An 18,017-nucleotide genomic window follows, 5' to 3' on the forward strand; every position below is an offset into this window, starting at 1 on the left:
GAGCCGCATCTAGTCTAATAAAATTCATAATAGGTTCTTCACACTCAGAGTTGGAAACATCCAATTCTGAGGAAAAATACACTGAGGCATTAGATGGCAACTGCACCTTGAACGCATTAGGAAGAATGTCAAAGCGGTTGGCAAACGTATAGACCAGGGTTGTGCAACATACAGCCCGCGGGCCACAATGCGGCCCTCCAAGCCATTTTATATGTGGCCCGCGAGGCAGATGACAATGCATTACTTACCGTAAAAGCATTTCGGATGGTTGTATATGCTTAGATTCACATGCTGTGCATAGTCCGACATCCAGTGGTCACTACGGAGTATTGCATTTTGTTTTTCGTAGTCGAAAAGGGGACGACGACAAGGCGTGTCTGTAACACTATCCCCTATAGTGACGTGCAGTGTACCCACAACCCTTACGCGTCGAGGTCCCACCGTTTGTATTTTTTCTGCCCTGAGGGAGCCTTCTATACGTGAGTGAGTACAGAAAAGAGAGAGAGATGTAGAAAGATGTCTATGTTCCTTCCATCCGAGCAGGGAGGAAGGGTGGGCGCATGTGAATCTAAGCAGATACTACCATCAGAAATGCTTTTACGGTAAGTAATGCATTGTCTTCTGATGTTTGTTAATCTGCTTAGAATCACATGCTGTGCATAGACTAGCGAGCAGTACCCGGAGTTGGAGGTGGGTTGTGCGAAGGAACAGTAGAGAAAAGATGTCTTAATACTGCTTGTCCCACCTGAGAATCAGATCTAGAGTGAGCATCTAGACAGTAGTGTTTTGTAAAGGTGTGTACAGAACTCCAGGTTGCCGCTTTGCAAATGGACTCAAGGGGAACGTTTGCAATGAATGCTATGGATGCCCCAGTGCCTCGAGTAGAGTGTGCTCTTGGCTTGAAGGGTAGTTCTCTCTTAGCAAGAGTGTAACAGAGTGATGCATTGAACAATCCATCTAGATATAGTGGACTTTGAGACTGCATCTCCTTCTCTTCCTGCTGCCACCGAGACAAAGAACTGGTTAGTCTTTCTCAGTGGCCTAGTTCTTTCCATATAAAACATGACAGCTCTGCGCACATCAAGTGTATGCAGGCTCTTTTCTCCCAGTTGGAAGGGTTTTGAAAGAACGTTGGTAGTTCTATTGACTGGTTGACATGGAATTTCGATATGAATTTCGGTGCAAACCTTGGGTGTGTGCGTACAACCACCTTTTCTTTGTTAACTGTTACGAAGGGGTCTAGAATAGAAAGAGCCTGTAGTTCACTTACTCTCCTAATGGAGGTGATAGCTATTAGGAAAGCAGTCTTAAGAGTGAGGTCCTTGAGAGTTGCCTTGTGCATGGGTTCAAAGGGTGAGCCCATGAGCCTGGCAAGTACCACATTAAGGTCCCAGCCGGGAGCTGGGTTTGCTATCGGAGGGTGTATTCTCTTTACCCCCTCTCCATGAAGGCTTTGATAACTGGGACTTTCCACCATGACACCTTAAGTTGAGAGGTGGTGTATGCAGAAAGTGCCGCTAGATGGACTTTAATAGAATTGAACACTAGACCTGAGTCCAGTAAATGGGTCAGGTAAAGGACAATTTGTGTGGGAGAGCAGTGGACTGGGTTGATACCCTTACCTCTACACCAGATGACAAATCTCTTCCACTTGCTAGAATAGTAGTGGCGAGTGTTGGGTTTTCTAGCTTCTCTGAGAATGTCCATGCATCTCTGAGGGAGTTGTAAATGGCCAAATTCTATGACCTCAGGAGCCAGGCTGCTAAATTCATGTTCTGTGTGCATGGGTGTAGTGTCTTGCCCTTGTCCTGTGACAGCAAGTTGTACGGGCAGGGCAGTTTCACTGGTGGGAACAGGGACATCTCCATCAGGTGCGCAAACCATGGTTGGCGGGCCCACATCGGGGCTATCAGTATCATGGTGACTGGTTCCTGGTGCATCTTGTGCACTATCTTGTTCAGCAGAGGAGTCGGGGGGGGGGGGGGGGGGGGGAAGCATAAACAAATTTCCCTGACCATGGTATCCAGAGACCGTTCCCCTTGGAGCGGTTCTGTGGGTATCTGGAGGCGCAATCTAGGCATTGTGAGTTCTCCAGAGTTGCGAACAGGTCTATTTCTGGGAAGCCCCATTGTGTGAAGACGTCGAAGACGATGTCTTCGTGTAACCGCCATTCGTACTCTGAGGGCAGAGGGAAGTCTCTGCTGAGTTTGTCTGCTAGCAGATTGAGTTCCCCTGGTACATGTTGTGACAATAGGAACATGTTGTGTCTGAGAGCCCACTTCCAGATGTTCTGGGACAGCTTGGACAGTCCTGGAGAGTGAGTGCCCCCTTGCGTGTTGAGGTAGTACATGGCTGTGGTGCTGTCCGTGAGGACCATCACTGTCTTCCCTTGTAGGTGTGTATGGAAGGCTTTTAGTGCCTTGAACACCGCAAGTAGCTCTGATAAGTTTAGCTCTGATAAGTTTATGTGCTTGGAAGCTACGCTCGGAGTCCAAACTCTGTGAGCAGTCTGATGGGATAGGTGAGCCCCCCATCCTGTGAGGGATGCGTCTGTGGTTAGAGTGGCTTCCACTGCGGGGGTGGCGAATGGTTTCCCCATTACCAGATTTTCCTTCGACCACCGTAGCGAGAGAACCAAGGACTGCGAGACCACCACTAGATCGTCCCATTGTCCGCTGGCCTGACACCACTTGCTGTTGAGCCACTCTTGCATTGGGCGCAGGCGCACGCGAGGTACCAAATAAATACATGGCGCCATCATTTCTAGCAAGCGCATTGCTCTGCGTACCGCCACCTCTCGACCGGCCACATATTGAGGGATCTGAAACCGCATATTTTGGACCCTCTCTTTGGAGGGGAAGACGAGGCCGTCCTTTGTTCGAATTAGATCCCCTAGGAATTGTTTGATATGGCTGGGGTCTAAGCTGGACTTCTTCTCATTGATGGAGAAGCCCAGTTGGAACAAAAGGTCTACAGCAGGCTTGTCCAACCTTTTTGAATGTGGGGCCGAAGCATTCACTTTTTGTCACCCGGAGGGCCAGCAAGCCAAAAGTGAACACCCTGACCCAAAGCAGTATATTCAAAAGCGATGGTGTGTGACCTTTCACACAATAGCATCAAAGGCATAGCCATGCAGTCCCAAAGATAGTCGGGGGCAGTGATGAAAGGTTACTTTCTTGTGATTTCTTCCAGTGTGTATGTGTTGATATTTCTCGGAAATAGTGGGGGCGACCGAGCATAGCGAGGGAGCTATAACAATATAGGTAGGGTTTGGGGGGGGTCTCCCCCCCCCTCAAGACTTTTTTCCCAAATATGGGGCTGAAATTGTGCATTTTACAGCAGGAAAAGTGACCAAAAAGCCATACGTTTACAATCAGTTCTAAAGGGGAACATGTACATTCCATGTCACTAACAGCAGACAAGAACATTGTAGAACACAACACATTTTAATGATCAATGTGTCCACAGTGTAAGACAGCACTGTCACTGATGTAACACATTGACATGCTGGTTGTGCCCAAAATATGCCTCTGTAGCAACATGTCTGTGCTGGCTGTTACCAATTTAGGCCAGCATTGTCCTCTACAAAGCATGATTGATGCTGCCTGAGCATGTGCAGTGTGCCCAATACATATGCCAGCTTATCTCTGTAATACACATTCATCACTTCTGTGGTAATGAAAGAAGCATAATCCAATTCCTGGGGGCACCTGAGGCAGTAAAAGTCCTCCGCCACGGCCCGGTTTATTGGTCGGACCCAACATTGCAGAAATCAATTAATTCATCGTGTCCGCCCAACATTGCAGAAATAAATAAATTAATCGGGTCCACGGACCCGACAAACATTGAACAAATAAATAAATAAACTGGGCCGTGGCCTGTTACTGCCTCTGGTGCCCCCCCCCCTTTTAGGGGGCACCAGAGGCAGTAACAGTCCTCCACCACGGCCCGGTGTATTTCTTTATTTGTTCAATGTTGTCTGTACAGCCTCGCGGGCCACATGAAATGGCTTGGAGGGCCACATTGTGGCCCGCGGGCCGTATGTTGGACAACCTTGGTCTACAGTCTTCTGGGTGTTTGAGAAGCATGTCTCGTAGGACTCCCCTGTTATGAGCCAATCGTCGAGGTAAGGGTATACCGGTATGGACAACCTGCGCAGGTGGGCCTCTGCCACTACCTTCGTGAATACCCTTGGTGCAGACGCTATGCCAAAGGGTAGCACTCTTGAACTGGTAGTGTTTGCCCTCTATCATGAACCTGAGGTATTTTCTGTGCGCTGCCAACATCAAAATATGAAAGTATGCATCTTTCATGTCTAGTGTTGTCATGTAGTCCCCCTGAGATAGCAGGGGAATTACCTCCTGTAAAGTTACCATACGAAATTTTTGTGGTTTTACAAATTTGTTCGCTGGGCGCAGATCTAGTACAGGGCGCATGGTTAGGTCCTTTTTGGGTACAAGGAAGTACACTGAATAAATACCTTCCATTACGTGAGAAAGGGGCACGACCTCTATTGCTCCTTTCTGTAGCAGCTGTTCTACTTCTTGCAGGAGGATGACAAGGTGTTCTGGTGACAGGCGTCGTCCCCTTGGAGGTCTGTAGGTGGGGGACCGATTGAACTCTACAGTACCCGTGGGCTACGGTTGACAATACCCACCGGTCTGATGTTATTCCCTCCCATGCTGATAGGAACGATGTTATCCGGCCCCCAACCGGAGACGCATGGGAGGGGACCCGAACCTTCGGGTCATTTGGTGTTACTTGCCGGGTTGCCTCTGGGGCTGGAGCCCCGGCCTCTGCCCTTGCCACGGCGTTGTCCTCTTTGGTCATACTGGTTACCGGTACCCTGATTAGAGGGCCAGTTGCCCGCAGTGTAATGCTGTTGCTGCTGCTGCTGTTGGCGTTGGCCACGAAAAAAGCGCTTGTTCCCAAATCCCCGCCTGTATGGAGGCTTTGAGATTTGGTCTAAGGTCTTTATGGTGTCGAATTCTTTCTTCGCATTTTCCAGTGCATCGTCCACTGCTCTTCCAAAGAGATTTGACTCTTCCATTGGCTTATTAATGAGTGACGCCTGCGTTTCTGCCTTGAGACCGGAATTGCGAAGCCAGACGTGACGCTTCAGCAGAATTCCCTGCATCAAAGAACAGCTAAGCAGTTTCTGCCGTATCAAGAGTGTTCTTAATGATGCTCTGGTTGACCAGAGCTCCTTCTGTAACTGTAGCCAATAAGCGAGTTCTTAGAGGTTCAGGGGCTTCTTCGATGTCCTGCTTAATCTTTCCCCATTGAGCATCGGCATAGCTTGCCAACAATGTATTATTATTGGCAATCCTAATTGAAAACGCTGCCGAGGTGGAAATTCTTTTGCCCAAGGCATAAAGCTTTTTCCCTTCTTTATCTGGGGGTGCCTCGCTGGTTGACAGTGGAACCCCAGCCCTCTTCCTTGTGTTAGTCACCACTAAGGAGTCCGGGACTGAATGACCCCTCATATATAATGGGTCTGACTGAGAGGGTGAAAACAATTTCTCGATTCTTGGATTGACACCTCTTACCAGCGGAGCGGTGGACAGCGATGGGGCGAGTCGTCTCTTAACCGAGGCGAGGATAGGAATAGTTTGACTAGTGGGAGGTTTTTCTTTAATAATCCTTTCGACGAAATCAGTATCTGGGGTGACCTCCCCAGTTTCAACTTCAAAATGCGCTGCTGCCTTCCTCCGTAGCGCATTGAAGGTGGGCTGATCGTCTACTGGAGATGGGTTCCTGACCGGTGTGGTCTGAGGAGAAGAAATGTCTATAATGTCGGGGTCTGTAGACCCTGATGGCAACTGCCAGGGCTGTAAGCCACCTTCACCTGGGTCCTCCTCGTAGCCCTCCTCACCTATGTTAGTGTCATCATGAAAACCTTCTCCCTCTTGTTGGTCTTCATTATTCACAAACTCATCCTCTTCCTGGAAGTGAGAGTCCTCTTCAGTGAGGTCGTAAGAGTTCATGTCTTCCTGTAGGGGGTTAAATAGCTTCGGGTATTTAGCCCGTGGCCCCTCCTGGAGTACCTCCCTTGGCCTCTTGGGTGTCCTATTTTCTGGGATGGCCATGAACCTGTCTAGCTTGTCCATACATGACTGGAACCTCTCTGCAGTCCAGTAAGGTAGGCCAGAGCGGTCTGGGAGTGAAAAGAGAGTTCCCTCTCCCTGTAGTTGCTTAGTTCTGTCCCATAGCGTCGAAGATAGAGTCCCTTCGTCTTCTGAGAAACCCTCTCGCTGGCTAGGGTCTTCTGTCGAGGGTGGGAGCTGTCCCAGCCTACCCTCCGGCGTCCTCAGCGTTTCTTTGGCCTTGTGAGCGGTTTTCGACGTGTCACCCGTCGTCTGTCTCTGGCCGTCTTTAGAAGCTATACGCGCGAGGCTTTCGGCGATCAGCTTCTCCGTCGAGGGATCGCTCGCCATCGCGCTACGCGGTGCCGAGTCTTTACTGGCAACGTACGCACTCTTGGGAGGCGCGTCGCCCGAGGATTTGGGGTTAGTGCCCTTATTTACAGAAAGCCCAGTCGCCGGTCGCGGAAGCGGTGGCGGTGAGGGCTTGCAACCCTTACGGTCGGCGGAAGACGCCGGTGGGCCCCGACGCCTCCGTTGACGCTATGGCTGCCTTCGTCTTCGACGAATGCGTGCCGTGGGGTATGTGCTTATGCGTTTTCCTGTGTTCGTCCTTGTCGCCGGGGTGTTCATCCCCATAAGCCGGGCTTGTCGGGGCCTGGGACGGACGAGGAGCGGGAGCGCTCCTTCGAGAGGTCTACAACCTCCGTTGCGGAGGCCGTGTAATCACTGTCCTCGTCACATTCGGCGGCGGCGGCAGCTGGCGAGGAGTCAGACCTAGACATTGCATAGGCTGCCCACCTTTTGACCCTGCGGTCCGTTAAAGTCTTGGGTTTAAGTAATTTACAGGCCGCACAGCCGTCCTCTTTGTGATCGAGGGGCAAGCAACGGTTACACCGTTTGTGCTTCTCCTTCCAGGTAAACTTGCCCTTGCAACGTGGGCAAAACCTAAAGGGCGTCTTCTCCATAGCTGAGGGCATGAAATGTGATTATGACCTCGAAAGAGAGGGAGGGGAAAGAGAAAGGCATTCTCAGAGTGTTAACAAAGAAATGACCAACAACCCCACTCTACCTACTGTGTTAGGCCGGCGAGGCCCGGCCACGTGTTCGGCAGCGCCGAAGGATCTCCTCCGCTCCTCCCTCCGTCGAAGATCTTGCTCGGCGGAGAACAGCTTAGCAGCTACGTCGAGGGAGGGACCTATGTGTTATAGTTAATAATAATAAACGACCAAGGGTCGAGGAAATGATTTCGCAATGTCTCTCGAGGAGCTCCGCATAAAGGGGACTAATAACTGGGCAGAAAAAAACAATCTGAGGGACCTCGACGCGGGAGGGGTTGTGGGTACACTGCACGTCACTATAGGGATAGTGTTAGACACGCCTTGTCGACGTCCCCTTTTCGACTACGAAAAACAAAATGCAATACTCTGCAGTGACCACTGGATGTCGGACTATGCACAGCATGTGATTCTAAGCAGATTAACAAACATCAGAAATATATATACACATGCTATAAACATTAGCTGAAGCTGGACAAGAGAACTTTTCATCAATGCTTAAAGACACCAACCTGTGACTGGAAAAGGACAAGCCGGTTACGCTGTGGGAGTGCAGTGCAGCGCTGGCTGCAGGCTTAAGGTTTTTCAGGTCCAAGATGAAAACTGACCCAATATCGTTACCTGTTTATAATCAAATTAGCAAGAGTCAATCCAAAAGAATACAGGGTTCACAAAAAAGCAAATAAAACATGCGCCTGCCATTTCACCTCCATTTTATTTCAATCTTTATTTCAATAAAAAACCATTAAATTGCACAACTTTCATGTAAAAACAGACCCTATCAAAATCTGTCACATACATTAATGGGTAGGGACAAGATTAGCATTGGGGTTAATGTTGGGAGTAAGATAAGGATGCCAACTGGACAGCCACCTGTTAGGGAGAATCCTCATTTCTGTGCTCATTCCCTTCAACCTTAGAGACCCCCCCTCCGCTCTTTTGCTGGACTTTAGGACTTTTATTTTTAACCCTGGAGTGAGTGAAACCATTTTCTCACTCTCATGTGTTTTGACATGAATTGGGTTATACGTTTCTTCTGGTTTTTTTTGGAGTCTGACAAACTCCATAGGCATCTACTTTTTGTATGGTGACAACACCTTCAGTGCAGCCTCACTGAGAAATCCTTTAACTTTCTCCTAAGGATTAAATAGCTTTTATTGTGTAAACTACCGTTCCCAAGAACAGTTAGTTTTGTTTGCTTGTATAGCGCACGGAGCCCGATGGTATCTTGGCGTTTTAGTAAAGTAAAATTGATTTTACTTACCTTTTCTCTTTGTGGGTCCAGCACACACCATGTTATGTGGAGTGCTGGGGGTTACCTAGTAGCCCCTTATCGTACCTTCTCATGTAACATTTTTTATGTTACCCTCACTACTTCAAATGGCTGGTGGCAGTGGTTTAATTGTCCTACCATTGTGCTTTTCTACCGCAGGCTGAATCCTCAGCTGCAGTATAGCACCCATTGGTGACCATTTTGTCAAAATGGCCCATTCTATTTTTGCCATTTTCTGTTTGAGGTCTCTCTTGGGGTTTACTCTCTTTGTCGAGACCACATTGAGCCCTTTGTTAGTTTTGCCTTTGGCAGGTTTCAGTCCTGAAGCCCACCTCTGGCTCCAGTGTGTCTGGAAGGGCAGGATGTGAGGGAGGTTCCCGAACCTCTCCTGTCCTTTGTCTTTAGGAATGCCTGAATGCAACCAGTCCCGATTCGCTGGCAGGCTGTCATTTCAGGACATCCACGTTGCTGTGTGATTGACAACCTATGCTGTGCATGAAAGAGAAACCTGCTTAAAAAGCAAGAATTTTGGGACAAGAGGCAGAGTCGACCACTGGGAGAAACAACCGACGAAGAAACCGTGAACGAAGATTGCTGCATCCTCTTGGACCTTTGAATTGCCCTGCTATTGTGCTGAAACTCAATTCGAATCTCCGGAAGGGACTTCTTCCCTTGGGTTAGTGGACCAACTAACCCGGAGATGAACTCCACTGGACCAACTTCCCCGATTGGCTGTACTACTTCGCTGCTGCAAGAACCGAGTGCCCGGGGTCGAGAAATGCATCGAGTGCAACTCCTGAAATCCGGCCAAAAGCTCCAGGAGTCCCCCAAGGACCCTCCAGAAGCAGGACCACCAGAGCTCGAGTCCCCTCACCAGAGTGCAGGACCCAAGGAGGGAAGGAAGCCCAACCGGTATCAGAGTATCTGTGGTGGTGCTGTTTACCGAACGCTGAAACCGCAAAATGCCACTGATCCGAAAAGAGCCCGTAGCTGCAGATGACCTCCAAATTGCTGCCAGCAGCCCTCCAGACATCCTCCCTCTTTTGCCCGTGACTAAGGCTCAAGAGGAACCCAGGTCTGCACCGCTGCAACTGGACAGAATCCAGTTGGACCACTCTTCTTCAAACCAGAGGTACTGTTTAGACTTGGGGTACTTGCCTCATTGTCTTTTGAGCTGTGCTTTTTTCAGTTGTGACTTGCAGTGGCTTACCTTAGAGTTGAAACTCTGCCTTTCACAGGCTTAACAGCTTGTGACCTGACAAGTGATTTCTACAAAACGCTCTAACTTTGTGCAAGACATTTTGTTAGGCAAAATTGTATGCAAGTACCCTTTGGGAGCACTACAACAGCCCTGACCTCATGGCAATAGTAACCCAACCTTTGGTATAAGCCTGTACTAAACAGGTTGGTAGCATGTTGAGCAGCCAGGCAAGAGGGGCCAATATAAGCTGTAGGGGAGTTACACAGAGATTCACAGTGACAAGTATTCAAATACACTCTTACACACAAGGTTTCTTGAGTAAACAATTATTAATTTATTTACCGGTCAGTTATAGTAAGCCATCTTCACAAAGGAGCAATATAAAACACACATTCAAAAGTACACGCTCTTAGTTATCTAAATCAGCAAATACCCATTTGGGATGGCTCACAGACACTACCTACACCCTCGGGTGACATCAATTGCTAGGATTATGTGGATATTAATATATCACTGTTTGCATTCAGACTTTCTTAGGAGAGTGTCAAAGAAAAGAGGGATCAGAATAAAACAAGTATTCACACAATGATTCTTAAGCAGGTAAGTACTTCCAATAACCCCCCTGATGCAAAGTCAATTAACCCTTTCCTTTAAGGATGGCAAAAACACTAAACAGAGGAGAGAAGAGTCTTTCAGGGAGCCAGGCCAGCCAATGTTTAAGTTAGCAAAAGTCAAGGTGAGCTGAAGCACTTCTTGCAGGTAAGTAGAAAGTCTTTCACAATGTTTGAGAAGACTTGGCAGAATAAAAGAAATCAAAGTAGGGCCACAAGCAGATTAGGCTTGTGAGGTAAAGAAGCTGATAGCTACTCTACAAATGTAACCAAGCAAGTCTCCAATGAGGATACGTGGCTACACAACAAGAGTTGAGTTCTCTTAGACTGTACAGTACCTTTGGGTTGAAGAAAAAGTGCAGCAGAGGACATCAGTTCCTGTGCAGCTCTGCAGGTCTCACTGTTCCTGGGCCTCTATCGTGGGGAAAAGAGAGAGGACTTCTGGGGACTCCTGCACTGCAATGGGACAGTCACCGCTCGCAACCAGCAAACTTCAAACAAGTGGCTGTTCAGTGTTTAGCTCCTCGTGTTTAACGCATATAGCAACACTGCAGTTCCTGGCTGTCGAGATGGGCTTTCCTTGCTTCTGGGGCCCCGCACTCTGTTGAGGGGGCTCAGGCTCGGTCCGTCCTGCTTCCTGGGAGTCCGGAGGATCTTCTTGGAGCTCTTGACCAGCTTAAAAGCAACGCACACTAACTGGTGTTCCTCTCCTTGGCTATCAGGTTGCAGCAGCGACTGCAGTGGAAACTCGACCAGCTTTGAGAGGATGTCCAGGTGGCTAACTTTGGAGTTAATTGGTCCCACCAACTCAAAGGGTGAAGTCGTCCTTGCAAGGGCTTCTCTGTCGATACGAATTTGGAGTTTCAGCACAGAAGCAGGGCTTCACCGGGCAAACCAACGGTCCAGGAGTTGCAGCAGGCGTCCTCGTCAAGTTCTTCTTCAGATTCCTTGTGCAGTGGTCGACTCTGCCTTCCAAGCCAAAAAGCCTCGCCTTTTATGCAGCTTGCTCCCATTAATTCCAGCCTAGCTGTCAGTCACCCAGCAGGGTGGCTGTCCTTGCCGGACAGCCAGCCGGCCAATCATCTAAGAGTGCATTCCTGTCTCCTAGGAGACTAAGCACAGGGAGTTTCGGGCACCTCCCTTGCTTCCAGCCCCCGCCAGACACCCTGGAGCCAGAGGCGGGCTTCACTCGTGAATCCCGCCAAAGGCAAAAACATACAAAGGGCCAAACCTGGTTTGGCACGCTGAGTAAATCTCAAGAAGGACCTTTCCACAGAGAAATGGCGAAAAAAGAAGACCAGGGCCTTTTTGATAAAAATGTCACCCATGGGTGCTTTGCCGTTTCTGCGAACACAGCCCGTGGCAAAATCCCATAATGGTAGTAAAATGTAAACCACTGCCACCAGCCAATCAGTGAGGAAAGACAAAGGGGATACTAAGTAAGTATTTAAGATAGTGTGTGCTGGGTCTAGAAAGTTACAAATGTAAGTAAAGTCAATTTCACTTTACTGCTCTGGGAAACAGTAGTTTATCCCAGAGAAGGTATTTAAACCTTTGGGAAATCTGAAAGACTTCCCTGTGTCACTGCACTGAAGGTGCTGTGTAACACAATGTAAAAGATGATGCCTATGGAGTTTGTCAGACTCCACAACCAAAAATAAACAGTGTACAAAATCACAATTAAATAAGAGACAGTGGGGGGCCAGGGGGATCAGACTCCAGGTTAAAAAAAATCAAGCCCTCAAAATCCAGCAAAGTTGCTGGGGGTCTCTGAAGTAGAGGGAATTAGCACATTTCTGAGAATTCTCCCTAACATCTTTATTATCTAAAAGTGCCTCAGCTCCATAGACTGTGCTCCAATTCACTTTGGCTGTCCTGGCTCCCTGCAGACAATTCTAGTACATGGGCTTTGATATTTGTCCCTCATAGGTGGTAACTTGTTTTAGATTGTTATTGCTGGGAAAGGCTTATCTAAAGTTCATTGGAAGATTTAAGTGCACTCACATGCCCTGAGAACCTGTTTAACCTTTTTCTTCCTCTAACCTTTCCTTTCTGGAACCTCAGAATCTGCAAAGTATAACTAGTGATATATAAATGCCATTACTGTCCTTGTGAATGAAGTCACCTCGGGTGTAGGAAGTTTGTAAAGATCATATCCAAAGAGTATCCACTAACTTGTGCCGATTCTGGAAAAGTATTTGATTGTTACATATCTTGCCCTTTTTAAAGAATTGATGTAAAATAAATAACTATTTATAACTGAAACCTTGAGTCCAAGTGTTACTTGGGTGGTTGTATTTGCATATTTCATTGCTACAGCTCACATTTACCCCTCTTGAGATGGGCCTTGCTGCTCAGTCACACTAACAACTTGTGTAGTCCAGACCTATTCCAAAAGGTGCAACACCACAAGTGGCAAAAAAGTCCAAATGAGTCCACTGCGCTTGCAAATAATTAGAAAGAATAACGCAGGCTGCAGGTAACTTGTGAATGTGGGTACATTGCCTATGTACACAACAGAAATAGAAAGTTCAAACAAGAAAGCCAGTCACACAGCGGCTAGTTTTTGGAACTGCTTAAGTTGCAGCAGTATTTATTGGACATGGACAGACTGACACGTGTTTCGAGCATAAACGTGCTCTTCTTCTGAGGCTGATAGTATATGAAGGACATTTGAGAAGGCCAAATAATATACAGTTACAATGGTCACAAATCAACAGAGATTGGCAAGGCGGACAAACAAATCAAATATTTCCAAACATATTTATGACATTCCATTGAAATGGGGTTTGGGGAGGGTTTAGTCTTTGTTAAGGACAGTTGAAGGGAGGCATTCGCTTTTTTAGTTGGGCACAATTGAAGGCACAAACATGGTGCGCAGTATGCCTTTAATTGAAAACTAGTTTAGAATCTCACAAATACACATTTCTTGGAAAGGAATTCAATTGTTATTTCATGAAGTAAAGATAGCTCAAGGTCGGGTCGTTCCTTCTCTCAGTACTCTGCAAAGCACTAGCAAAAGTAACATTTGTCAAGACTTGTATGGTGCGTGGCATGCAAGTTCTGGACTCAATACATTTATAAGACATTTTCTCCTCATTAACACTGCTACCCTCTGCATAGGTGGAAAAATAAAATTAAAAAAACTATTGAAAATCTGTTTCCATAGTAGCTGCCCACATCAGGTGTAGAACAGGCAGATCCTCAGTCGCCTGCGCCCACCTCACCAATTATTCTGGGGATAGGCTACTTCTGGTCCCTACCTAATTCTTCTGCGGCATTGAGCCAGAGACTGCAAGCATGGGACCCGATCACAGTCAGTTTCAACAAATCCAAGAGGCCAATGGAGAGGTCACACCACATTTAAGACAAACCCAAAAATAAAATGATGTCCTATTTTTTCTACTGTTTAATCCAGATGTGTTTAGAGCTTTTGGGGGTGTGGAGGGAACACATTTCAGAGGAACAGTGAGAAAGTGAACGATTGCATAATTTTGTCAAATAATAAAAGTAGAATTAGTACCCTCGTCTCCTAATTTAGTCAACGCCAACCATTGCCTGCCAACACTTTCAGGCAACTTTTCTTAGCAAACAGTATTGCGATATAAACCAGCTCACTTGTTTTTATCTTTTGATTGTGTTACAAAATACAATTTCTTACCAAAAGCAAAGGTGTCGCTCTTGTCTGGATGCCAGGTGACGGACGTTGGGAAGCTGTTCGAGACACTGGTGTCTGTGGTGGAAATATTCAAAAGATATCAATCCAGACACATTTGGAGAGTAAACACGAACATTCATCATGCAGCCTAACATTATGTTATTAAATACCTATTTCTCCTGTAAACTGCTTCACATAGATAGTCTGAATCCAAACGACCTTTAGAATACACCTTGCTGTTTTCCTAATCTTAAGTCCACCTTAATGGATAGACAAGCACCCACGCCATCACAAAACAATTTCCTCATCTAGATCTCCAAGTCTGAGGCATTTCACCAACATTTCCATCTTCTACCAACTCCTTTTCATCTGCAGACAGTCTGGATCCCTGAGCAACGACACAATAGTACAACCTAGTGTCAACCCAGGCCCTCAGACTATTATGGGGCAACTTGGAGCAGTATACAATCCTTGTGTCATAACATACTGCATTTGCACAGTTAGGGTGATTGTGGTGTCAGTGTACTTGTACTTTTAGGTGCTTTGCCATATATTTTTTTGGTTTTATTTATTTCCATTTATAAAGCGCGCAGCTGCCCTAGGGCATCGTGGCGCTGTTACAGTATATTCACCTGGGTGCAGCCAAAAACAGTGTACAGTTCTCAGTACAGGGTTATACAGATTAGTCAATAGTCAAGTTCCTTGGTTACAGTGGAACAGTTATTTGAATAATATGGTTATCAGAGCCTATCAGTAAAGGCTAGGAGTGATGTTTCTTTCCTGTGTTTGGGAGTTAGAAAGTTCCAAGATTTTGGTGCCAATACTTCAAAGCTGGTACCACCAGCTTTGGCACTGTTAAAGACAGGCACCGCGAGTTGGTCAGAGTAGAGTTCTCGCTTGGGTTTGAGTGATTGTGCAGGGTGTATTCGATCCGCTAGGTACCGGGGTGCCGATTGGGAGAGACCTGTGTGCGCGATTGTGAGCGCCTTGAACAATATGCATTCTTTGATAAGGAGCCAGTGGGCATCTTGTCTGGCCTGGGAGATATGCTCTCTCCTGGGGATACTGAGAGCAGCTCAGAGAGCATTATTTTGTGCAATTTGTAAGATGTTTATGTTCTTGGCAGACGTACCTAGTAGGAGGACATTGCAGTACTCCAGTTTGACTCCTATGGTGGGCTCTGGCAATGTTGAGACAGTTCTTGGCGCAGAGGTAGGGTTTTACCGCATTTATGATTTTAGTGGTGTGAGCTGCTGATGAGGAGATGTAGCTAACTTGTCTACAGTCACCTCTGTAATGGTCCAACAAAATCAAGGCTATTGTGCTAAGAAAACCTCAAGTGATAACATTTGCAAAACACCTTTGATATGGACTATGGACTCATATCTGCTTCCTTATTCAGGCTTCCCTACAGTGCTCTGAGACATCTTCAGTCTGTAGGGGCCAATGCAAGGAACCAACCAAAGTAGGTGCCTCCAATTTTCTCTTTCAGCGATTGTCTTCCTGCTCCCAGCAGAATTTTGAATGGGTCAGACCTCAGGACAATTCGATAGACCTCATCAATTTAGCAGACCAAATTGGCGTCTCAGTTTTCCTTAATGGCAGGACGCTATGTCCTATGATATGCAAAAACTGCCTTCAACCGTGCAGTAGAAACTTCATGTCAAGACGCTATGACTTGACATGAAGTTTCTACTGCACGGTTGAAGGCAGTTTTTGCATTGGGAGTGTGCCGACAAAAAGACTGAGTACCCCTGGCTCTCTGGAAACGCCATAATCAAAAAAGGTATTTGGTATATTTTAAATGCAAGAACTAAAATGCAGTTCTCTTTGATGCCAGAAAACGTTTGATGAGGGCTTGGCTCAGTGTTGCTACAAAGTTAAGTGGTGAGGTAGATGGATTTTATCCCAATAGAAAGGAGAGGTTCACATTGCGCAAAACATATTAATGTTATGATGGGAAAAGAATGAATGTGATATTGTTCCAAAGTTGCAATTTTGCATGTATCTTAAATAATTTAGGTGCGTTAAAGGTTACTTTTAGTGTTACATTGTGTCTCTAATGAAACATTTTTTTTTTTTTTTTATTTGTTTATAGTTCAAAGAACCTTTACAAAGTAACACATTCAAAAAACCAAACTGAATACAGAACATCTCATTAAAATTATAAAAGTAGCACAAAGCATTAATACAATTTCTATATGAAAACAACCCAATAAAAACAAATTTTTAACGCTGAAATAACGAAATCTCTTTCTCAATTACTTTCAAAAACTCAACCAAGGCAAAGATTAATGCTCTCTCATTTCCTTGCATCAATCGAGTCCAAAGAGATATCATACAATCTTCGTAATTCACATTTATGAAACGTAGAAAATGCTTTGTACGTACATCTCTAAAATGCGGGCATTCTAAAATTAAATGTTTTAGAGTTTCCTTCTGTTCGGTACACCTCGAAAAGCGACACTTAGTGGCGCCTAGATTAGTTCCTGCAGTTCGCCAGAATTTTGTTCGTTCAAGGGTATGAAATTGATTTAATCTAAATCTTATGTAATACATTCTGAATTTATTACACGGAAACAACGCTATATAATCACAACAATCATCTCTTTTGTGAAGGAATTTTGCATATTCCTTATAAGTACTCAAAGTCGATATTTCATCCAGAGTTTTACACCAGTCGTTCGCAAACAATTTATGTTTGACATAGTTAGGACGTATAAGCAAATCATCATTATCGATGCCCAAGTTATTTAAAGTTTTAGCCATGGTTTCAAGGTAGCTGGTGAATGAGCTGGATGAACAACCCTTTGTAAATTCAAAAAGATCCTGATATAAGGAATTATCAGGATAGTTAAGAATTTTAGAATAGTTTGAGAGAGCCCGCCAGGTAAACCTAGTGGACAAAGAAATCAGTCCCAACTCATGTCTAATAACACAGTTCGGGATTGATATAGATAAACATAAAGCTCTCTTCACTAAGGTACCCTGTATGGAATCAAGTTGCTTATGCAAATTACTGGCACAGATATCCATGGCATATAGAAGAATAGGCTCAACCTTCAATGTAAAAAACTCTAGTAATGGAGTCATTGAAAACTTACACAGCTTATAAAAGATAAATTTCATCTGACTTAACAGTGGTCTAGCTTTCATCTTTATATAATCCACCCATAATTTTATGCTATTTGCACTGCTCAGGCGATAACCTAAATAAATAGATTCTTGTAGTTCACACAGGCGAGTCCCCCCGATATTCCAGTTGAACTTTTTGAGTTTCTTATTTGATTTAAAGATCATTATACATGTCTTGGATGGGTTGGGTCGAAGATTATGTTTATACGCAAAGTCTATGAAAATATTTAACTTAGCCTGAAGACCAACAGGAGTTAAATCGAAAAAGATGAGGTCATCTGCAAAGGCTAACCAATGTATTCTTAATGATCCGAGCCTTGCTGGTATAGTGAGTGTGGATTCCCAAAGTTTATCTATATCAGAGAGATAAAGATTGAATAGCAGGGCTGCATTTAGATTTGCATACATGTATCATATGAGAGCACATTGTGCAACTTAGCGTGATGAAATTTAAAGCAGAGAGCTTCATATAAAGTCAAAAAAGGCTCTTAAAGAGAAAACCCTTAGAAATACATGGGCTGAGGCCTGGGTTTGTGCAATAGATTTCTAGCTTGTTCGGGAGACTGGCTAGCCAAGAGCGAAGGTATCGATTGGCAGAGTGACAGCTGCAACAACATGGGAGCAGCGGTTTGGAGCTGAAATAGAATGAAGAGTGATGGGCCCAGGGTTTTGAGCTTGGATATTGTTGTTCGAGTGGCCAAAGAAGCATATGCCATCTGTCAGGTTCAATCTGGGGTTATGTAGAAGGGGACTGGAAGCGAAGATGACCGCAAGCCTATGAGGTGGTCAAATAGATCATCAGGAAAAAAAGTATAATGGGACAGGAGCCCAGATGGATTGAAATGGTGGTCGTATTATGAAAGGGCGCGAGACAACGCCAAAAATAAGTATCCAGGGTGTCACCATGTTTGGAGAAATGAAGCTTTAGTGCCTGATTAAAGGAGCCTTCTGTTATCTCTCTATAGCCTCAAAGTGAAGTGTCCATACATAAACCATGC

The 18,017-nt window shown here is 45.7% G+C and overlaps 1 protein-coding gene across 1 annotated transcript in view; it reads right to left on the bottom strand.

Annotated features, from left to right (window-relative positions):
- WDR77 (WD repeat domain 77) overlaps positions 1–18,017 on the bottom strand; it is a 178,119-nt gene that overhangs the window by 40,822 nt on the left and 119,280 nt on the right. Inside the window, exons 7-8 of the mRNA XM_069633296.1 lie at positions 13,888–13,959; positions 7,654–7,762 (exon numbers count right to left, since the gene is read on the bottom strand). Coding sequence (XP_069489397.1) covers positions 7,654–7,762; positions 13,888–13,959 — 181 coding nt within the window. The remainder of the gene's footprint in view (positions 1–7,653; positions 7,763–13,887; positions 13,960–18,017) is intronic.

The sequence above is a fragment of the Ambystoma mexicanum genome, chromosome 13 (assembly GCF_040938575.1).
Source record: "Ambystoma mexicanum isolate Mex_15411 chromosome 13, UKY_AmexF1_1, whole genome shotgun sequence".
NCBI classification, from domain to species: domain Eukaryota; kingdom Metazoa; phylum Chordata; class Amphibia; order Caudata; family Ambystomatidae; genus Ambystoma; species Ambystoma mexicanum.